This window comes from Pongo abelii, chromosome 6 (genome assembly GCF_028885655.2).
Source record: "Pongo abelii isolate AG06213 chromosome 6, NHGRI_mPonAbe1-v2.0_pri, whole genome shotgun sequence".
Taxonomy (NCBI): Eukaryota; Metazoa; Chordata; class Mammalia; order Primates; family Hominidae; genus Pongo; species Pongo abelii.
Genome location: NC_071991.2, coordinates 7,592,754 through 7,616,015, shown reverse-complemented (window position 1 = coordinate 7,616,015; position 23,262 = coordinate 7,592,754). Strand labels below are relative to the sequence as shown.

The window sequence follows — 23,262 nt, the reverse complement described above, 5'->3', positions numbered from 1 at the left end:
TTCCTCCGATATGGGGGGTAATATCATCCTCTCCCCGTTGGGATATTCAGAACTGTATCCGGGGGGGTGTCCACCCTGTGCGATATTGAAACCAATGTCATCCTCTGTTTGCTTGGATATTAGACACAATATCACGAAAATGTGTACAACCCCTGCGATATTGGGAGTAATATCATACCCTCCTTCCCTGGATATTAGAAAACAGTATCATCGGGGTGAACACCCCCTGCGATTATGGAAGTAAGATTTTCTTTTTTTTTCTTCTTTTCTTTTTCTTTCTTTTTTTTTTTGAGACAGAATTTCACTCTAGTTGCCCAGGCTGGAGTGCAATGGCACGATCTCGGCTCACTGCAACCTCTGCCTCCCGTATTCAAGCAATTCTTCTGTCTCAGCCTTCCGAGTAGCTGGGATTACAGGCATGTGCTACCATGCCCCGTTAATTTTTTTTTTTTTTTTGTATTTTTAGTAGAGACATTGTTTCTCCATATTGGTCACGCTGGTCTTCAACTCCCGACCTCAGGTGATCCGCCCGCTTCGGCCTCCCAAAGTGCCGGGATTACAGGCGTGAGCGACGGCACCCAGCCACCACTTAGCATTTTCATTGTACATTTCTTGAAGTTATAGATTTCTACACACATTGATTGTTGCTTTGTTGTACACTTACATAGACATAAAATGAGAAATCGAAAAGAATAAAATGGGCACAGTATCCCTAAAGTTTCACATTCCGAGACATCTTAAAAATATTTGCTTTTTAGAAATTTGTTTCAATGAAGAAACTGTGGTATGCACACACAATGAAGTATTCTTCAGCCTCAAGAGGAATAAAATCCTCTCCACTGCAGAAAAAATGGATGAGACTGCAGGGTCTGTATGTTAAGTGAAATAAGGCAGGCACAGAATGACAAATATTACATGTCCTCACTTCTGTGTAGGAATAAAAAAGAAAATGTTGGCCAGATGTGGTGGCTCAGGCCTGTAATCCCAGCACGATGGGAGGCCGAGTCGCACGGATCACTTGAGGCCAGGAGTTCGAGACCAGCCTGGCCAACATGGTGAAACCCCGTCTCTACTAATAACACAAACAATTAGCCGGGCGTGGTGACGCGTGCCTGTAGCCTCAGCTACTCGGAAGGCTGAAGCCCAAGAAGCGCTTGACCTCCGGAGGCAGAGGTGGCATTGAGCCCGGATTCTGCCTGTGTACCCCAACCTGGGCAACAGAAAGAGACTCCATCTCACACCTACACACAAAGGGAATCTCAGGAAGGTGGAGAGTAACAGACGCTGGGAAGAAAAGGGGTGGGATGGGGAATGAAGCGAAGTGGATAATTCGGTCCCAAAATACAGCAAGGTGGAATCAGTGAGTTCTAGTGTTTGACAGTACAGTATGAAAATTGGAGTTCACAAGAATTTCTTGTCTATTTCCAGACGCTTTGGTAAGAAGCTTCCCAACTTTCTCATTATGCTGGTTTTGAAGCTCTTCTCTTTCTGCTCTTGAATTTCATGCTGGTTTTTTGTTTTTTGTTTTGAGATGGAGTTTCGCTCTTGTTGCCCAGGCTGGAGTGGAATGGTGCAATCGTGGCTCACTGCAACCTCTGCCTCCTGGGTTCAAGCGACTCTCCTGCCTCCACCTCCCGAGTAGCTGGGATTACAGGCATGCGCAAGCACGCCCAGCTAATGTTGTATTTGTAGTAGAGACGGGGGTTTCTCCCTGTCGCTCAGGCTGGTCTTGAACTCCTGACCTCAGATGATCCGCCCGCCTCAGTCTCCCAAAGTGCTGGGGTTACAGGCATGAGCGACTGCGCCCGGCCCATGCTGTATCCTTATCTGTTGTCTCTTGTTGTTTGTTTGTTTGTTTTTGAGCCCAGAAATAACTTCTCACCTCTATGTTCAAACGATTTTTCACATGAGTGCTAAGAAAGCTCACTGGTGGAAAAGCAGCCTTCTCAAGAAACGGTGTCGGAGGACATTGATTTCCACATGCAGAGGAATGAAGGTGGACCCTATGGCACACCGGGTGCAAAAATTAACACCAACTGGACCGAAGAGCTAACCCCAAGTGCTAAAGGTATCATAGGCCTAAAAGAAAACATTGGCCACACTTTCATGACAGATTGGGCAATGCTTTCTGGGATATGACACCAAAAGCATAGGCAACAAAAGAAAATTAGATTCCTTGGATTACATCTAAATGACAGACACTTTTGTGCAGCAAAAAACACTGTGAACTGTGTGAAAAGATAACCCATGGATGAGGAAACATATTTGCAAATCATCTATCTGAAAAGAGGCTGATATCCGTCATATATCAAGAACAGCTAGAACAAAACAACAAGAAACCCAAAGAATCCCATTCACAATGCTCAGAAGACTCGAGTAGACGCGCCCCTAAAGAAGATATAGCAATGGCCAATAAGCATCTAAAATGATGGTCAAAATCACTCATCATAGGGAAACGCAAATCAAACCAATAATGTGATACCACACGTTAGGATGGATATGATAAACAAACAAGCATTGGTGAGACTAGAGGGAAGTAGGAATGCTCGAATATGATTGAAGGGAATGTAAAACCGTGAAGGAAAAGGGAAAATACTATGGCGTGTACCGGAAAAACTAGAAATAGAATGATCAGATGTTCCCGCAGTTGCATTTGTGGGTACCTACGAAAAAGAATGAGAAGGCATTAGTGGAAGAGAGATTTGTGAACCCATATTCAGAGTAGCATTATTCACAACAGCGAAAATGTGGAAGCAACCCAAGGGTTCATGGACAGATGAATGAGAAAGCACACTGCAGTGCCTTCATACAGTGGAAGACTATTCAGCCTTCAAAAGGCAGGCACTTCTGGCCGGTGCGGTGGCTCAAGCCTGTAATCCCAGCATCTTGGAAGACCGAGGTGGGCGGATCACCTGAGGTCAGGAGTTCAAGGCCAGCCTGGCCAACTTGGTGAAACCCTGTCTCTACTGAAAATGCAAAAAATTAGCCGAGGGTGGTGGCGTGCGCCTATAGTCCCAGCTACTCGGGAGGCTGAGGCACAAGAATCGCTTGAACCCAGGAGGTGGAGGCTGCAGTGAGCCCAGATTGTGCCACTGCACTCCAGTCTGTGCCACAGAGTGAGACTCCATGTAAACACAACACAAAACAAAATGAAACAAAACCAAAAAACAAAAACAAAAACAAAACCAGACAGACACTTCTGACACAGGAGGCAACATGGATGAACCTTGAAGACATTATCGTCAGTGAAATAAATAAATCCCAAAAGGATAAACACGACCAGGCTCAGTGGCTCGCACCTGTAACCCCAGCACTTTGGGAGGCTGAGGCGGGCGGATCCCTTAAGGTCAGGAGTTCGAGAGCAGCCTGGCCAATATGGTGAAAGCTCCTCTCTATTAAAAATACAAAAATTAGCTGGGCGTGGTGGCGCACGCCTTTAATCCCAGGTACTCCGGAGACTGGGACACAAGAATCGCTCAGACCCATGATATGGAGGTTGCAGTGAGCCGAGATCACGCCGCTGCACTCCAGCCTGGGTGACAGAGAAGTACTCTGTCTCCAAAAGAAAAAAAATACATTCACCACGGCATGATTCCACTTCTATCAAGTGTCTAGAGTAGTTAAACTCACAGAGTTGCAAATTAGAATGGTGGCCCCCGGGGTGAGTGAGAGAGAGGAGTGGAGAATTTGGTGAATGGTGCAATTTCCATTTTGAAAGATAAAACTGTTCTGGAGATGATGGCGGTGATGGTTGCTAAACAATGTGAACGTACTTAATGTCATTCAACTGCCAACTGAAAAGTAGTGGAAATTGTCGTGTTTATAGTGGCCATTCTAGATGAAATCATATATATTTATAACTTTTAGTATTGATATGTGGTATATTTTCCCATAATAAAAGATGAAAATGAAAGCAGTTGGATCTTTAAAAAGCAAAGAAAGAGGCGAATAATGAAGGGGGTGGGTCGCCCCTTCACAGCTGTGGGTGTTTCTCGTTGGGTGGAACGAGAGACTTGGAAAAGGAAAAGACACAAAGTGAAGAGAAAGAAATAAGGGGACCCAGGGGACCAGCATTCAGCAGATGGAGGATCCCACTGGCTTCTGAGTTCCCTTAGTATTTATTGATTACTTATCGGTGTTTTTTAGAGAGGGGGATGTGTCATGGTCACAAGATAATAGTGGGGAGAGGGTCAGCAGACAAACACGTGAACAAAGGCCTTTGCATCATAGACAAGGTAAAGAATCAAGTGCTGTGCTTTAGAAATGCATAGACATAAACATTTCAATGCTTTGTTAAGCAGTACTGCCGCCCACATGTCTCACCTCCAGCCCTAAGGCAGTTTTTCCCTATCTCAGTAGATGGAACATACAATTGGGTTTCATACCGAGACCTTCCATTGCCCAGGGACAGGCAGGAGACAGATGCCTTTGTCTTGTCTCAACGGCAAGAGGTATGCCTTCCTCTTATACTAATCCTCCTCAGCACAGACCCTTTACGGGTGTCGGGCTGGGGGACGGTCAGGTCTTTCCCTTCCCACGAGGCCATATTTCAGACTATCACATGAGGAGAAACCTTGGACAATACCTGGCTTTCCTAGGCAGAGGTCCCTGCGGCCTTCCGCAGTTTTTGTGTCCCTGGGTACTTGAGATTAGGGAGTAGTGATGACTCTTAAGGAGCATGCTGCCTTCAAGCATTTGTTTAACAAAGCACACCTTGCACAACCCTTAATCCATTTAACCTTGAGTTTGACACAGCACATGTTTTAGAGAGCACGGGGTTGGGGGTAAGGTCACAGATTAACAGCATCTCAAGGCGGAAGAATTTTTCTTAATACAGAACAAAATGGAGTCTCTTATGTCTAATTCTTTCTATACAGACATATTAACAATCTGATCTCTCTTGCTTTTCCTCACAAATAATACACACAAGCTCCCTCCCGATGACAGGAAGAGCCCCAAAGCTTCTGTGGACACTCACTTTTCTCTTCTTCCTGCATTCTTATGAGGAAATCTGTAGAGATTGGGGAACTTGGGCGACTGTGGCTAATGAGGAGCTCTGTGCCTTGAGCCCCCCAGGCCATAGAATAGTCAATACTCAGTCTGTGCCTCCAGCCCTGCAGTGTGAGGTTCCAGTCCTGTGGGCTCCACACCCGTCACCTGTATCAGGAGGACCATGTCTCACCCTGTCTTCTTGCCAGCCTTGAGGACGGAGTCTGAGCCTCCATCGTGCACCACGCAGGGAGGACAGTGGACCTGTTCTCTGTGGTCATGGCCCAGCAGAGGGGAAGGGCAGTTCAGTGAGTGCTCAGGGACGGACGGTCGGGAGCCTTGCTTTGTTTCCTCATCCTCAGGACAAACAGGACAGTGCGGTGGGCAGGTGGGAGGAGACCAAGGTGCAAACTCTCCGCTCAGCAGACTGTGGAGTTTCTGTTCTTGCTTGTGGTGGGGGTCTCAGAAATCTTCTTCAAAATTTTGCCTTCCTCCCCCACTGCTTGTCCTTTTCATAGACGCCTCACCCATGATAGCAGGGAATGACTCCCTCTTAACTAATCCATAAGAACAACAAAAAGGTGATGAAGGTGATGATGAGGATAAAGAGGATGAAGACAGACACCAGGGCATCATGAACCCTTACTGAGGCCTTCGTAAAGGCCAGGCTCTGAGCTCTGTGGTCTATGCAGCTTGTTTCATTTCAGCTGCGTAGTCTCCCAGTTATTAGTGCACACTTCATGCTGATTTTACGGACTAGAAAAGGAGCAACGCATTTTCATAGAACTTGTACCAGATCATGAAGTCAAAAAGGGTGAAGTCCAATTTGAACCAGGCAGTCAAAGTCCAGACACATGGCATTTGGCCAGTCCTCTCCCTGCATCCAACCTGCCCTCCCAAATCCTTGTCCCTCAGGCCGATGTCCCTGCTCACTGTGCCCTTCCCTTTGGGGGTTCCTCGTAGACCACACCTAGGCCAGTGGGTGCCACAATCACTGTGTCAAGTAGAGAAAGGGCAGCTGAGATGACATCAGAGGTTCCAGAAAACATGGGCACAGGATCATTCGGGACACATCTCTCTCTTGCCCCTGTTCCTGGCTTTCCTTACCGCTCTCGACTTCCTCAAAGGAGTCATCAATTCGGAGTTTGGCTTCCATTCCTATTGAGGAAGCTGGAAACCATTTCAAAAAATGCTCCTCAGGTGTGCCTGTGGTTAAGAACTCTGAGCTCTGCTTACAACTTTTGGAAACTGGGCGCGGTGGCTCACGCCTGTAATCCCAGCACTTTGGGAGGCTGAGGCGGGCGAATCACAAGGTCAGGTGTTGGAGACCAGCCTGGACAACATGGTGAAACCCCGTCTCTACTAAAAATAGAAAAAAATGAGCCGGGCATAGTGGCGGGCGCCTGTCATCTCAGCTACTCGGCAGGTTGAGGCAGGAGAATAGCTTGAACCTGGGATGCGGAGGTTGCAGTGAGCCGAGATCACTCCACTGCACTCCAGTCTGGGCAATGGAAAGACTCCGTCTCAAAAAAGCAAAACCAAAACCAAAACCAAAACCACAACTTTTGGAGAGTTGGAAGACCATGAAGTCTAGTACCCGGGACTCAGAGTCTGGCCATGAATTTGGAATACCATCCTTTCTACTTCTCTGTATGGCAAGGGGTGAGAGGTCCATCCTCTGAGACTCAGCACTCTCATCTGAGCTGATTTCGAGTTGATCCAATGGAAGCGAGCGATGATGAAACCGATCGTGGGTGCCCGCTGCGTGATCTCTCTGTGATGGATGCATAAAGTCAAGGCAAATTGAATTTTAGGTACATTCGTGACTATTTTCAGCTTCAACTCCATGCAATTCAACGGAAATATCCCCTGACCTGCAGTTCTGCTTTCCCTGCATTCCAGACGGGACATTTTCTTTTGCCCTTATCTCAGAAATTACTGAGTATTGTGAGAGGAACAAGTGAGTCTCTTTTCTTTCTGATGCCCCAGAGCCTATATCTTGCTTGGCACAGAAGAGATGGCAAAAGTAACAATCTATGTTAACTCTTGAATTGACACTTCCTTGGTTCGCAAATATTGGCTGTCATCGGTGTGACTTCGACTTACTTGATTCTTTTTGTTTTTTGTTTTTCAGACAGAGTTTTTCTCCTGTTGCCCAGGCTGGAGTGCAGTGGTGTGATCTCGGCTCACCGTAGCCTCTGCCTCCCAGGTTCAAGCCATTCTCCCGCCTCAGCCTCCCGAGGAGCTGGGACTACAGGCACGCGCCGCCATACCGGGCGAAGTTTTTGTATTTTTAGTAGAGGCGGGGTTTCACCATGTTGGCCAGGCTGGTCTTGATCTCCTGACCCCGTGATCCGCCCTCCTCGGCCTCCCAAAGTGCTGGGATTACAGGAGTGAGCCACCGCGTCCGGCCGAACTTTCTGATGAAAACTCTAAGTCCACCTAAGCTAAGGACAGGAGTTATAGCTTACGTGAATTTTCAAAGAAGACTCACCGATTTGAGGAAGCAATTACTCTCTTGAAGGAGAAAAGTCAGAAAACGTAATGATGAAATCACTAGGACCTAACCGGCATGTGGAAATATTTTCTGCTTATGAACTATCAACTTTCATTTCATTTCCAGATGACATGGTCTCAGCTGTTATACAGTGTTTATAAATGTTCTAAATCAAGGGAATTTGTATCAATCTAGTAGCACAAAATAAAATATTTTATTTTATTAGTAATAACATCCTTCTAGGGTATTACAGATAACGTCACAAGGTTAAAACCTTCTGTGACATTTTGTATACTCTTTGTGACATTGAGAGAAACATTCCCCTAGGATTTTATGAATAATGAGACACGCGGTGTACACACATGGTGTACACCGCCTGTGCCATCAGGAGTAACATTCCCCTAGGATATTACGAATAATATCACAGCAGGTGTTCACACGTGGTGTACACCCCATGTGACATTAGGAGGAACATGCCCCTAGGATATTAGGAATAGTATCACTGGCATTGAATCCACATGATACACACCCCCAGTGACATTAAAAGTAACATCCTCCTAGGATATGACAAATAATATCACAGGGAGTACACCTCATGTGACATTAGGAGTGACATCCCCCGAGGATATATTGAATACTATCAGAGGGTGTAGATGCATTGTGACCTTAGTAGCAACACTCTTTAGGATATTACAAATCATCACACGGTGTACACGCATTGTGACATTGGTAGTAACGTCCCGCTACGATATGACGAGTAATATCACAGGCTGTACACCCCATGTGACAATAGTAGTAACATTCCCCTAGAATATGATGAATAATATCACAGGAGGTACAGCCCCTGTGATTTCTGAGTAACATTTCTATAGAATATTACAGGTTGTATCACTGTGTGAGTCTGTGTACACCCCGTGTGACATTAGGAGTAACGTCCCACAACACTATTACGAGTAATGTCACAGGGTGAACACCCCCTGTGACATGAGGAGTAACATACTTTTAGGATATTATGAATGATATGACAAGGTGTACACACTCTGTGACATTAGGAGCAATATCCATCTAGGATATTAGGAACAATATCACAGGGAACACACCCCCTGTGACATTAGGATATTACGAGTAATATCCCAAGGTGTACATGCATTGTGACATTAGTACTAATATCCCTCTGGTATACTGTGAATAATATCACAGGGTGTACATCCCTGTGACATTAGGAGTAACGTCCCCCTAGAATAGGACGAATAATATCACGGGGGTAGACACCCTGTGACTTTAGGCGTATCACCGCCCTTTAATATGAGGAATACTGTCCCAGGGTATGAACCCCCTGTGACCTGAGGAGTAACATCCCGCTGGAATATTAGGAATCACATCACAGTGTGTTCACCAACTGTGATCAATAAAATAAAATGCAGCATGGTAACTAGAGAAAATGAAGGAAGAAAATTAAAATTAAAATGTTAAAAAGACCAGTCTGGACAGCATAGGGAGACCGTGTCTCTACAAAAAAAACTTAAAAATTAGCTGGGTGTGGTAGGATGCACCTGTGGTCCCAGCTACTCGGGAGGCTGAGGTGGGAGGATCCCTTGATCCTGGAAGTTGAGGCCACAGTGAGCCATGATCATGCCACTACACTCCAGTCTGAAAATACTTTTTTGTAAATACTACTAATTAGTAAATACTTTAGTATTTTTTAAATAGTAAGTCTTTTAATATTTACCGCTACTACATAATTGCACAAAATCTGTCATTAATTAGTATTTTGTAATAGTTGTTTGCTAAGTACTGCTACTCAGGAAATATGTTAGCATTTTGTACGCAGTCTTTTGCTAAGTACTGCTACACAGTAAATACTTTCATATTATCAAAGTAGTCATTTGCTAAGTATGGCTATTAAGTAAATATTTTAGTATTCTGTATGTGGTCATTTGCTAAGTACTGATACTCAGTAAATGCTTTAGTATTTTGTGAGTAGATAATTACTAAGTAGTAGTACTTAGTAAAGACTTAGCAGCAGTATTTACAAACTAGTTGTTTCTAGCTCATAAGCAAAGGATAGCAAAACAGTGAAGACAGGAAATACTTGTCCATTTGTACAGGTTTACAAGGTACATAGTTAATTCTCTGTCACGACTACAGTTTAAGTTTATGTAATGGGCACTCAGGAATCCTACTGCAAGCAAAAACCTATCTTCTGTCTCTTCTGCTCATGTGAAGGTATGCGGTTCCTTTGCAAACACTTAAGAAGACAGATGAAATTGGAATCACCAGGATGGTTTCCACCTGGCCTGTTAATTTATTCACTGGAAAGACATTTGTGTACATTTTCACGGGTTTCAAAAAGTCAAGTTTTTTTTGGTGGGGGGTATACATTTTGACATTGTTTTCCTAGGGGCTCTACAATGAATGTAAATCTATTCACCTTAAATTATTTTGTTTTTGAGACAGGGTCTTGCTGTGTTGCCCAGGCTGGCATACAGGGGAGTCATCACGGCTCACTGCAGCCTTGACCTCCCCAGGCTCAGGTGATCCTCCCACCTCAGCCTCCTGAGTAGCTTGGATTACAGCTGCGTGCCATCATGCCCAGCTAAGTTTTTTTCATTTCTTTCTTCTTTTTTCTTTTTTTTGTAGAGGTGGGGTCTCACTATGTTGCCCAGGCTGGTTTCCAACACCCGGGCTCAAGTGATTTGCCTGCCTCAGCCTCCCAAAGTGCTAAGATTATGGGTGTGAGTCACTGCACCTGGCCCTTAAATTATTTTTAAATCATAAAGTATCTCAAACATAAGGAGAATACTGAGCAACATAATACCTGTGCACCTGCCACCTCACTTTATCAAATCCTGGTATTACTTGCATGATGGCTTTTTCATACGAGTTTGGGACCAGCCTGGCCAACATGGAGAAACCCTATCTCTACCAAAGATGCAAAGAATGAACTGGGCATGGTGATGCACACCTGTGATCTTAGCTACTCAGGAGGCTGAGGCAGAAGGATCACTTGAGCTTGGGAGGCAGAGGTTGCAGTGAGCCAAGATCGCACCACTGCACTCTAGCCTGGGCGATAGAGAGAGAACCTGTGTCAAACAAACCAAAACACCAGATTTTTTGAAGCTCCTTCACAAGTGATCTCAGCAGGAGATGGAAGTCAAGGACAATTTTAACTGCTGGAGAAAGATGTACCCTCACAGTAAAGGTGACCTCTGACTGACACAGTGTCTCTGGTCTCTAAATCAACAGAGAAAAGATTGGTAACTCCATTCACTGGTCTGATATTTCTGCCAACAGAATAGGATGAAGAGGCCCTTTGTCTTAGAGGTGTTCATTGCACCCAAACCTTTACCCCGCAGCTGCTTCTTAGAGCTCAGTGCTGAGCGGAGTAGAGAACTCACCTGAACTTCAGATCAGCCTGTGGACGGAGCTCCATTCACAGGATAAGCAGTAGCTGAGCTCTGAAGGATGAAAGCCCATGTCTGATGTCTGTTGCCCCCTCCTCCCCATACCCCACCTCCTCCATTCATTCGTTCAACACACATGGACTGTGTCCTGTGATGCAGGCACTGTGTTAGACAACAGGAACCAGAAGATGACGCCAACAGAGTCCTGGCCTCAAGAAGGTCACTTTCCTTGATAGGAAGGAGGGCACAGAGGCCCGCGCCTGTAGGCCCAGCTATATAGGAGGCAGAGGCAGGAGGATCACTGGAGCCCAGGAGTTAGAGGCAGCAGTGAGCTATGATCATACCACTGCACTATAAACTGGGCAACAGAGCAAGACTCTGTCTCAAACCTATATATAATATGTGTGTGTATATACATGTATACACACACATATATATATACACATATATGTATATATTCATATATATATATGTATATACCCTTGATAGGGAGGAGACAGACATATGTGACAACCTATGTCCAGAACCAGCTAGCCTGCAACTGTGACTTTTTTTCTTTTTTTGTAGACAGAGCCTCACTTTGCAGCCCAGGCTGGAGTGCAGTGGCACAATCTCTGCTCACTGCAAATTCCAACTCCCAGGTTCAAGTGATTCTAGTGCCTCTGCCTCCCCAGAAGCTGGGATTACAGGTGCTTGCCACCACACTCGGCTAATTTTTGTTTTTTTTTTTTTAGTGGAGACGGGGTTTCACCAAGTTGGCCAGCCTGGTCTCAATCTCCTGACCTCAAGTGATCTGCCCACCTTGGCCTCCTAAATTGCCGGGATTACAGACGTGAGCCACTGCGCCCGGCTGGAACTGTGACTTTCTACTTGGAATGGAGCTCCCTTTCCAGCACCAAAATGTGTCTTTCCCACAGCTCATTCCTTTGGAATTTGACTTCGCAAATTCTTTGTGCAAAACATCTAACTTCTATTTGTATAACGGAACTTGATTTGAATTCCCATTGTGCTGGGTATCAGAATCTTAATTATGTCAGGTAATTAAGCAACCTCTTCTCCCTTCTTACCATAGGCTGGGGGAGAGTCGAGGCCCAAGACGGGACTGGAGTATTCTCAGTCTGAATAGTGAACGGAGAGTCATCCTCAATCCTCTCTACTCTGGTGGTCTTGAGGGGCCACTGCTACCTCCTCCTGGTCCTGACCTTGAGGCTTCTCAGCACTGGCTTTCTCTGAATTCCTTCTGTGCACAAGTAAATCATTCAGCTTCTTCCTGAACCAATAAGGATTTCTCACCGAGATAATCCTGTTCCGTGGTTACTCTACTGTTACTGAACCATGCTTGACCCAGAGGGGAACTCTGCAAAGCTCACCACCTCCCCCAGCTTCCCCAGGGAGAAAGACACACACACCCTCTCCTCTGAGACCTCCAAACCTATGTGGGTGTCTGTCATCACTGCCACTCCTGCCTCGTACGCGTGCACACCCAAGGACTGTGTTTGGTGAGGCAGATGCATTGATGTCTAAGCGTTCTTGCATCCTTAACTTTGAAACCGTAAAAGCATATTCTTTTCTTTGATCTCTGGATGTTTCATTTTGTTTTTGGTCATCTCCCTCTTTCGATGCCTCCTGCAACGAATTGTATGTGGGAGGAAGGGAGAGGCAAACATGTACAGGGACACAGAGGTATCCTGGGAGAAACTGTGACTCATACTATAAAATATTAATCACACTCACTTATATAGCACCTTGTACTTCATTTATATTTATTTATTTATTTATTTATGTATTTATTTATTTATTGAGGCAGAGTCTCTCTGTCACCCAGGCTGGAGTGCAGTGGCGCTATCTCAGCTCACTGCAACCTCCACCTCCCGGGTTCAAGCAATTCTTCTGCCTCTGCCTCCTGAGTAGCTGGGACTACAGGCGCCTGACACCACGCAGGACTATTTTTTTATTTTTATTTTTTAGTAGAGACAGTGTTTCACCATGTTGGGCCTCAAACTCCTGACCTTAAGTGATCTGCAAGCTTCGGCCTCCCAAAGTGCTGGGATTACAGGCATGAGCCACCACACCCAGCCAAAACATGTATTTCTCATGGAATAATTTCATGCACTAGAGCAAGCTAATTGGGAAAGTCAATAGCAAGGAACAGTAGCAATCGTTTATAAAATAGTGATTAGGTGCTGATACTTGATGCACAGTCATAGTCCCATTTAATTCTTCAAGTGAGATTCTCACTTCGGGAATTTACTATTAGCCATTTTCCAAATAAGAGATAGAGACGAGCGAGTCTCTATCTCTGGTGCAAGGAGATTGGTGCAGTCTGTGAATGGCAAAAGTGGATATGTACCCAGATGTGTCTCAAGTCCAAATTCCAACTCATCACTTCCTTAAATGTGGTCTATTCTGCCAGGCTGGATAAGGGAAGTGGTTCTGCTTCCAATCTTAATATGTGACAGATGAGGCAATCTAAACCAAAGTCTTCTTGAGTTTGGTCAAACCATATGCTGCCAAGGCGTGAATGCAAATAGCAAATAACTGTAACGAGCCATCCCAACTATGCCACAACTCACACAACTCAAAGGCAAGGGAATCCCAGGCGACAAGGTCCAGGAACAGCCACTCTGGGGAGTCTGCCACCTCTGATATTGCTCCCGTGGCACACACAGTGCCCCATCTGCCTCCAGACCTGCGCTGAAGGAATGGGGGGCAGGGGCAAGCTTTGTAGGTGTGGGTGATCCAATGGCCACTTGAGGTCTCTCAAACAAGGACCCTGTAGATGATGTTCATGGGCCAAACGGAATGCACATCTGCCCCGAAATGTGTTTCTTTTCTTTTTTCTTTTTTTTTTTTTTTTTGTTGAGACAGGGTCTTGCTCTGTTGCCCAGACTGGAGTGTAGTGGTGCAGTCTTGGCTCACTGCAACCTCCACCTACTGGGTTCAAGTAATTCTTCTGCCTCAAGCCTCCCAAGTAGCTGGAATCACAGGCATGTGTCACCACGCCTGGCTTGTTTTTGGTATTTTAGTAGAGACGGGGCTGGTCTCGAACTCCGGGCCTCAAGTGATTCACCCACCTCAGCCTCCCAAAGTGCTGGGATTACAGGAATGAGCCACCGTGCCCAGCCTTGTTTCTTTCTAAATGACGCTTCCTTTTTGTCTTTACAGTTCCTTCTACAAAAAACACTGCCATGGCACAGGGGCTTATGCCTATAATCCCAGCATTTGGAGAGCCCAAGGCCAGTGGATCACTTGAGCCCAGGAGTTCGAGACCAGCCTGGGTTAACTTAGTGAGACCCCAGCTCTACGAAAAATTTAAAAATTAGCCAGCCATGGTGGCATGCACCTGTGGTCCCAGCTATTTGCGAGGCTGAGGTGGGAGGATCACTTGAGCCCAGGAGTTCCAGGCTACAGTGAAGTATGATCTGGCCACTGCACTCCGGCCTGGGCAACGGAGCAAAGTGCTGTCGTAGAATAAAATACTTTTTAAATAAACTAAAAGCAAAACAATGGGCCAGGTGTGGGTGGCTCTATCTGTAATCCCAGCACTTTGGGAGGCCAGGTGAGGCAGAACAGGGATTGAGGGGAACCAAGGCTTAAGGCATAAACAAAAGAACAGCAGATGCAGCCAGTTCTAGGCAAGATTAGGCAGCATAGAGGCCACGTGTGCATCCCGTCAATCAGAGGCTGATTGACGGCGGGGGCAGGAGGGCGAGGGGGGAGGGTGACAGCCTCTGATTGACGGCGGGGGCGGGGGTGGTGGTGCGCAAGTCTCCATTTCAGCCTCTGATTGGTCACAGGCCAATCCTTCAGAGGGTGTAACCAATCGGAGGCCTCTAACGGGCACCTAGGGGCGTTATCTAATTCTTCCAGCTTAATAAAAATCCTAATGTGGGCTATTGAGCCGTTTGCTCTATCCCGCTCATGCTGTGTGAATTGTACTTTCGCTTCAATAAATCTGTCTCTTCCTTACTCCGGTTTTTTCTTTTGTTTCTTTTCGTTGCTTTGATCTTTTGTTACTTTGTGCATTTTGTTCAATTCTTTGTTCAACACGCCAAGAACCTGGGCAATCCACGGTCAAGACCTTCCATCCAGTAACAGAGGCAGCACGATCCCTTGATGCCAGGAGTTCGAGACCAGCTGGGGCAACAAAGTGAGACCCTGTGTCTACCATCTGTCTGTCTATCTATCTGTCTGTCTATTTTTTTTTTTTTTTTTAATTATCTGGGCATGGTGGTGCATGCCTGTGGTCTCAGCTACTCCTCAGGCTGAGGTGGGAAGACCGTCTGAGCCTGGGAGTTGAGGCTGCACTGAGCTATGATGGCACAACTGCACTCCAACCTCGGTGACAAAGCGAGATCCTGTCTCTAAATTAAATTAAAAACAATACCACCAAAACAACAGCAGGTTGGGCGGTGGTGTCTCACGCCTATAATCAGAGCACTTTGGGAGGTCGAAATGGAAGACCGTGTGAAGCCAGGAGTTCGAGAGCAGCCTGGGCAACAGAAACCTCACCTCTACAAAAAATATAACTGGCCTTGGTGGCGGGCGCCTGTAATCCTAGCTACTTGGGAGGCTGAGGCAGGGGGATTGCTTGAGTCCCAGAGGTTGAGGTTGCAGTGAGCTGAGATCCCGCCGTTACACTCCAGCCTGGATGACAAACTGAGATCCCATCCAAAAAAAGCCAGTGCCCCGCTGAGTTTTTCCTGAAACGAGAAACCCTCGCCTGTAGCCAGGAGAAAAGTCCGCGAGCCAGCAAAAAACAAACTCGGCCAGGAAACATAACAAGGCCACCCTGGCGTGCCAGAAGACGACGCTGCGAGGCGGGTTCTTCTTCCTGGTCAGCGGTGATCGCTTCCGGGGTGGTGGCGAGGGAGGCGGAAGTGTGATGTTGTAGCAGGTGGCTGCTGTCTGTGGGCGGCTGTGGGAGGCTCCCGAGGTGGGGGGCTGGGCCAGGATGGCTGCAGCGGCAGCCAGGGCAGGGAGCGGGCCCTGGGCGGCCCAGAAGAAGCAGTTCCCGCCGGCGCTGCTGAGTTTCTTCATCTACAACCCGCGCTTCTGGCCGCGGGAAGGAGAGGTATGCGGAGGGGGCGGCGTCGGTGCTCCCCGGGGAGGTGGCCCTGTGGTTCTGCCCACCTCGAGCGGCACTGACCTAGCCTGCGTTGTGCCAGTTGCGAGCCCGGGCGGGGGGCTGCGGCGGGGTCTTGCCAGCAGGCGGGGACCGCTTGAGGTCCTGGGTCCACGCTTGTCTGTGGAATAAAGCCCCGTCAGGTCTGGTATCACTCCACACCCCACGTTGAGGCTGTTTGCGCTTTGCTTTGCGTCAGTTCTGGGAAACTAAAAATTGAACTTGGCTTTGTTAAGTGGGTAGTCCCCAACTAGAAGCGTGGAAGCAGAGTGGCAGACGCTAGCCTTCAAATGATACAAGCCTGGAGGACCCTGTAAAAGTTTTCACCGAAATGAGGAAATTAATTCCGGGGCGTGTGTGTGTGGGGGTGTGGGGGTGTGGGGGTGTGGGTGTGTGGGTGTGGGGGTGTGGGGGTGTGGGTGTGGGTGTGGGTGGTTTTTCTGAGGTGGGGACGGCGACTTTCTCAAAGGATGTCCGGAGCTGTGTTTCATTACCAGCAAGTCAGAGTTCTTTTAAAGACTGTCCAGGCTGGGCGCCCTGACTCGCGCCTGTAATCCCAGCACTTTAGGAGGCGGAGATGGGAGGAGTACTTGGGGCCAGGTGTTCCAGACCAGCCTGGGCAACATAGCAAGACCCCCAGCTCTACCAAAAAAAAAAATAATAATCGGAAAATGAGCCAGGCGTGGTGGCACGCACCTGTATTTCCATCTACTCAGGAGGCTGAGGACAGAGGATCGCTTGAGCCCAAGTGATGGAGGCTGCAGGTGAGCTGTAATTGGGCCACTGCACTACAGCCTGAGTGACAGAGACCCCATCTCCAGAAAATGAAAAAGAAAAAAAAAACAAAACTCGTCAGTTCAAATGCCTGGGAACTGGCTGGATTTAATTTTCAGGGAGCTATGTGTCTGCAGATGTGCACACCTTTATTTCTTACAAGCATTGGTGTATTACAAATTAGCACTAGGAAAGAAATCTGGAGACTTGAGTTTTCATAAAAATTACCTGGTGCTACTTCAGATGTGACTTATTGACTATCGAAATTGCCTTTCTGACTGGTGGGCAGTATTTGCACAATGATGAGATAATTCCTGTTCTTCTTTTAAATAGAGACAAAGTCTCACGGTGTTGCCCAGGGTGGTCTTGAACTCCTGAGCTCAGGTGATCCTCTCTTCTCGGCCTCTCAAAGTGCCAGAATTACAATTCCTGTTTTTCTAAAACCGGTTTTTCTTTTGTTTTGTCATTAGCATGTGCGCCACAAGAGGTCGACACTGAACTTAGCGTTTTCAGTAGCTAAGATGAAATGTTTCTCTTCATGATGTGCTTCTCTTTCCTCAGTTTCAGGAGGAAAATAAGATTTGATTTTATCATCCAAATGAGGTAGAAGAGAAGAGGCCGGGCGCGGGGGCTCAAGCCTGTAATCCCAGCACTTTGGGAGGCTGAGGCGGACGGATCACGAGATCAGGAGATGTAGACCACCCTGGCTAACAAAATGAAACTATGTCTCTACTAAAAATACAAAGAAATTAGCCAGGCGTGGTGGCGGGCGTCTTTAGTCCCAGCTACTCGGGAGGCTGAGGCAGGAGAATGGTGTGAAACCGGGAGGCGGAGGTTGCAGTGAGCGGAGATTGCACCACTGCACTCCAGCCTGGGCGACAGAGTGAGACTCCGTCTCCAAAAAAAAAAAAAAAAGAAAAAAGAAAAAGAATGAGAAGAGAGAAGATTAGAAATGTCGGATTGTGTGAAGCCATTGTACAGTTTACAAGGTAATACCTCTAAGCGTGCCTTTTAGAGTTCAGTGAATTCTTAAAACTGCTGCTGGAGAATTGTCCCAAAGATAATTTTTTCACCTTTGTAAGACCTTTAGCCCATCAAAACCTGCAAAATCTTTACATACACAGAAGAACAGACAGTTCTTTAATGAACCAGAAGGAAATTTCTGGATGGTCATGATATTTACATACACAGTGTATCTTTCTGAAATTGTATGGTGAAGTTACGGGTGATCTTTGCTATTCAGAATTTAGGAAAGTTCTCTGGCTGTTGCATCCAAATAAAATTACAATAAAATTGGTTGCAATTTTAAAATCAAGTTCTTCCTATTTGCTTTATTCGTTCTTGGGGCTGCTTTAAGAAGCTGTGTGTCTGGTGCTGTCGCATGTTCAAAATTTTTAAACTAAGGCAAAATAAAAAACATGGTCTAATGAATTCATTGTATAAATTGAGTATATCAAACTTTGTGGGTTGTTCGGAATCCTATAATTGAAAAACAGTAAAGATGGAAACAAGTTATTGAATATCAAGAGGAGGAGTTGTTGGTAATGTGTCATTGTTTGTTTATTTATTTTTTTTAAATGTATTGATTAGTATGTTGAATGCCTTACTTGGTCGGATTTAAACTAGGTGGCTTTTGCGGAAGTTTCTCGGGGTATATAGCAAAGGTTTATGTTTATCATTTACACTAGCACAATCTTTTAAAAATATATATGCACCCTATCTCACTAATAGCTTCTATTCTTCATCTATATTGAAAGCCCTCCTCTACTAAGGCTTACTGATTCACAAATTAGAATGTAAACACTTCTGGCTGGGAACAGTGATTCACACCTGTAATCCTAGTACTTTGGGAGGCCGAGGTGAGGTGGGCCGATCACTTGAGGTCAGGGGTTCAAGACCAGCCTGGCCAATATGGCGGAACCCTGTCTGTACTAAAACTACAACAACTGGCCAGGGATGGTGGCACACACCTGTCATCCCGGCTACTCGGGAGGCTGAGGCAGGGGAATCTCTTGAACCAGGGAAGCAGACGTTGCAGTGAGCCAAGATTCCACCACTGCACTCCAACCTGGACAACAGAGCAAGACTCCCATCTCAAAGAAAAAAAAAGAACAGAAACACTTTTTTTCAGCACACGACTATGGTGGGACCAAGTTTATAAACATTATACTGTTTGGCCAAGAGTCAGTGTACCTTTGCCGTCTATCCAGTGGACATTGATTTTCCCTTGAATTCAGATGTGTGCTGTGTTTTCGTGTTTGCAGGACAAGGTTTATATTTCGCTGCCGCAGCAGTGCTACAGCATGTACAAGGTAAGCATGGCATTCTTTTTGAACTGAGAGTCCAGCCACTTACCCCTATTTCTAGGCTCCACGGGTGTTTAAAGAGAAATCTGTAAATGACTGCAAAGTGACTCTATCTTAGAGAAGAAAATAATGAGGCCTTTGAAACAGGTAGTGAGGTTTATGCCTACATTTATTCAGTAAGTATTGAACTCCCTTCTCTTTTCTCAGCCTTATAGTAGGAATGTGTCCCCAGTGATGAAAAAGTGTGTCTATGCGCTCAAGGAATGTACAGAATGCAGATAATTTTATGATGTAAAAAGTTCAGTGAGGCAGGGCACAGTGGATCACACCTGTAATTTCAGCATTCTGGGAGGCTAAGGCGGGAGGATTGCTTGAGCCCAGGAGTTCAGGACCAGTCTGGGCAATATAGCAAGATGTCATCTCTACAAAAAAATTTTATAAAAGTTAGCCAGGTATCATGATGCATGCCTCTACTGCCAGCTACCTGGGAGGCTGAGGTGGGAGGATCACTTTAGCCTCAGAGGTGGAGGTTGCAGTGAACTTTGATTGTGCCACTGCCCTCTACCCTGGGCAACAGAGTGAGATTCCATCTTAAAAAAAAAAAAGAAAAAAGATGGTGATTCCGTTCATTCAGTGAAAACTGAAAAAAGACAAAAATGTGGATGATATTCTGAATGTAAATTGAAATTCGGGGTAAGTTGAAATTTTTGAAAGATGCCTAGAGCAATTAGGTGGTTTCATAAATAAAACAGCATCACATAACAGTATTTTTTGTAACATATTTTTAACTTAAGTTTTGTCATGTAAATATTCTCTGTATTGAAAAGAACTGGGAGATTTAATAAGCTGAATTAATAATTCCCCCGAGCCTATATCTTGCCTGGCATAGAGGAGAGAGCAAAAGTAAAAATCTATGTTAATTATTGAATTGACGCTTCCTTGGTTCACAAAAATTGGCTGTCATAAGTGTGACTTTGACTTACTTGATCCCTCTTGTTTTTTGTTTTTTGAGACGGAGTTTTGCTCTTGTTGCCCAGGCTGCAGTGCAGTGGTGTGATCTCGGCTCACCGTAGCCTCTGCCTCCCAGGTTCAAGCCATTCTCCCGTCTCAGCCTCCTGAGTAGCTGGGACTACAGGTGCGTGCCACCGTACCAGGTGAAGTTTTTGAATTTTTAGTAGAGGCAGGGTCTCACCATGTTGGCCAGGATGGTCTTGATCTCCTGACTTCCATGATCCGCCCTCCTCGGCCTCCCAAAGTGCTGGGATTACAGGTGTGAGCCACCGCGTCCGGCCAAACTTTCTGATGAAAACTCTTAAGTCCTCCTAAGCTAAGGACAGGAGTTATAGCTTACATGAAGTTTAAAGCCAGACCCACCGATTTGAGGAAGCAATTACTCTCTTGAAGGAGAAAAGTCAGAAAACATAACGATGAAATCACTAGGACCTAACTGGCATGTGGAATGATTTTCTGCTTATGAACTATCAACTTTAATTTCATTTCCAGATGGCATGGTCTCAGCTGTTATACAGTGTTTATAAATGTTCTAAATCAAGGGAATTTGTATCAACCTTCTAGACTAAAATATTTGAGTTCTTAATTTGCTTTAATTAGGATAACCTTTTTCTTCAAGTGAAGAGAATCGTATTTTTACGTAGTTTTTTTCAGAAAAGATAGGCTGTATTTTCTAGCAGTTACAAATTTGTTATGTATGATGATCTCGTTCTTGGAACATTCTTGAATCTAATGTCTCTAAGGTGTGTACAGGAAGAAATGAATAACACAGAAATCAAAGATGAAAGCATTAGAAGACAATTGAGTCTGTCAGAACTGCAAAATATTGCTGAGTGTGGATTGCTCAGAAATCTGAGAACATGACTTGTGAATTGCTTCTATTCAAAATGCAGACACAATGCCGGGGTTTGTTTATTTGTTTCCGATTTTTCAACACTCTTTTCTAGGCAAAAGGTGTCCAAACTATGCAGACCCACAGAATCTAACAGATGTCTCTCTATTCCTCCTCCTAGAACTCTCAGGGGATCCAGAACTGCAGCCGGTCCTCGCTGGGCTGTTCCTGCCCATGTGCCTGGTCACAGTGCAGGGGAACCTGCTCATCATCCTGGCCATCAGCGCTGACTCCCACCTCCACACCCCCATGTACTTCTTTCTCTCCAACCTGTCCTTGCCTGAAATCGGTTTCACCTCCACCACGGTCCCCAAGATGATTGTGGACATCCAATCTCACAGCAGAGTCATCTCCTCTGCAGGCTTGCCTGACTCAGATGTCTCTTTGCCATTTTTGGAGGCACGGAAGAGAGACATGCTCCTGAGTGTGATGGCCTATGACCGGTTTGTAGCCATCTGTCACCCTCTATATCATTCAGTCATCATGAGCCCGTGTTTCTGTGGCTTCCTAGTTTTGTTGTCTTTTTTTTTCTTCTCAGTCTTTTAGACTCCCAGCTGCACCACTTGATTGCCTTGCTAATGACCTACTTCAAGGATGTGGAAATTCCGAATTTCTTCTGTGATCCTTCTCAACTCCCCCATCTTGCATGTTGTGATGCCTTCACCAATAACATCATCATGTATTTCCCTGCCGCCATGTTTGCTTTTCTTCCCATCTCGGGGACCATTTTCTCTTACTCTAAAATTGTTTCCTCAATTCTGAGGGTTTCGTCGTCAGGTGGGAAAGTATAAAGCCCTCTCCACCTGTGGGTCTCACCTGTCAGCTGTTTGCTGAGTTTATGGAACAGGCGTTGGGGGGTACCTCAGTTCAGATGTGTCATCTTCCCCCAGAAAGGGTGCAGTGGCCTCAGTGATGTGCACGGTGGTCACCGCCATGCTGAACCCTTTCATCTACAGCCTGAGAAACGGATATTAAAGGTGTCCTGCGGCGGCCGTACGGCAGGACAGTCTAATCTCAATATCTTATCTGTTCCATTCCTTTGTAGTGTGGGTTAAAAAAGGCAGCAAGTTCAAATAAGAATGATATCACAGGGTGAACACCCACTGTGATATTAGGAGTAATACCTCCCTAGGATACAAAAAATACTGTCACGGGATATACACACATGGGGTACACCCACTGTGATCTTAGAAGGAATATCTCCCTATAATATGAAAAATATCACAGGGTGTGCACACTGTGTAATCTTACGAGTAATCTTTACCCTGGATATTACGACTAATATCAAGGGTGTACACACATGGTGTACGCGCACTGTGATATCAGGAGTTGTATCTCCCTAGGGTGTTATGAATCATATCACAGGGTATATACTACGTGTGTACATCCACTGTGATATTTGAAGTCATATCTCTCTATGAGATTACAAATAATATCAAAGTTGCACCCCTGTGACCTATTAGGAGTACCATCCTTCCAGGCTATTACAGATAATGTCACAAGGTGAACACCTTGTGTGACATTTTGTACACCTTCTGTGACATTAAAAGAAACATCCTCCTAGGATACTACAAGTAATGGCACAGTGTACACACATGGTGTACACTGCCTGTGCCATCAGGAGTAACATTCCCCTAGGATATTACGAATAATATCACAGCAGGTGTACACACATGGTGAACATCCCATGTGACATTAGGCGGGACATGCCCCTAGGATATTAGGAATAGTATCAAAGTCGTTGAACATGCATGATCTACACCCCCGGTGACATTAAAAGTAACATCCCCCTAGGATATTATGAAGAATATCACAGGGAGTACACCCCGTGTGACAGGAGTAACATCCCCCGAGGATAGAACGAATAATATCAGAGGGTGTAGATGCATTGTGACCTTAGTAGTAACATCTCTTTAGGATATTGTAAATCATATCACAGGGTGTACACGCATTGTGACATAGGTAGTAACATCCCGCTAGGATATGATGAGTAATATCACAAGGTGTCCACCCCCTGTGACAACAGTAGTGACATTCCCCTAGAATATGACGAATAATATCACAGGAGGTGCAGCCCCTGTGATTTACGAGTAACATTTCTATAGAATATTACAGGTCGTATCACTGTGTGACTCTGTACACCCCGTGTGACATCAGGAGTAACAGCCCACAAAACTATTACGAATAATATGACAGGGTGAACACCCCCTGTGAGAAGAGGAATAATGTGGTTTTAGGACATTATGAATGATATGACAAGGTGT

At 45.6% G+C, this 23,262-nt stretch overlaps 1 protein-coding gene and 1 long non-coding RNA gene across 4 annotated transcripts in view; both read left to right on the top strand.

Moving 5' to 3' along the window:
* LOC134761745 (uncharacterized) overlaps positions 1 to 23,262 on the top strand; it is an 89,374-nt gene that overhangs the window by 13,973 nt on the left and 52,139 nt on the right. The window lies entirely within an intron of this gene.
* LOC129056442 (olfactory receptor 7E24-like) lies at positions 15,728 to 22,016 on the top strand. 3 transcript variants are annotated; one of them, XM_063725910.1, is made up of 4 exons: positions 15,728 to 15,964; positions 17,351 to 17,778; positions 19,054 to 19,101; positions 21,120 to 22,016. In XM_063725910.1, the coding sequence occupies exons 2-4, from the start codon at positions 17,742 to 17,744 to the stop codon at positions 21,542 to 21,544; spliced, it is 510 nt and encodes a 169-aa protein (XP_063581980.1). In that variant the 5' UTR covers positions 15,728 to 15,964; positions 17,351 to 17,741; the 3' UTR covers positions 21,545 to 22,016. The 3 variants fall into 3 exon arrangements, with proteins under 3 accessions (XP_063581980.1, XP_063581981.1, XP_063581982.1); XM_063725911.1 differs by lacking the exon at positions 19,054 to 19,101 and having other exon boundaries at positions 15,729 to 15,964; XM_063725912.1 differs by lacking the exons at positions 15,728 to 15,964; positions 17,351 to 17,778; positions 19,054 to 19,101 and adding an exon at positions 20,345 to 21,012.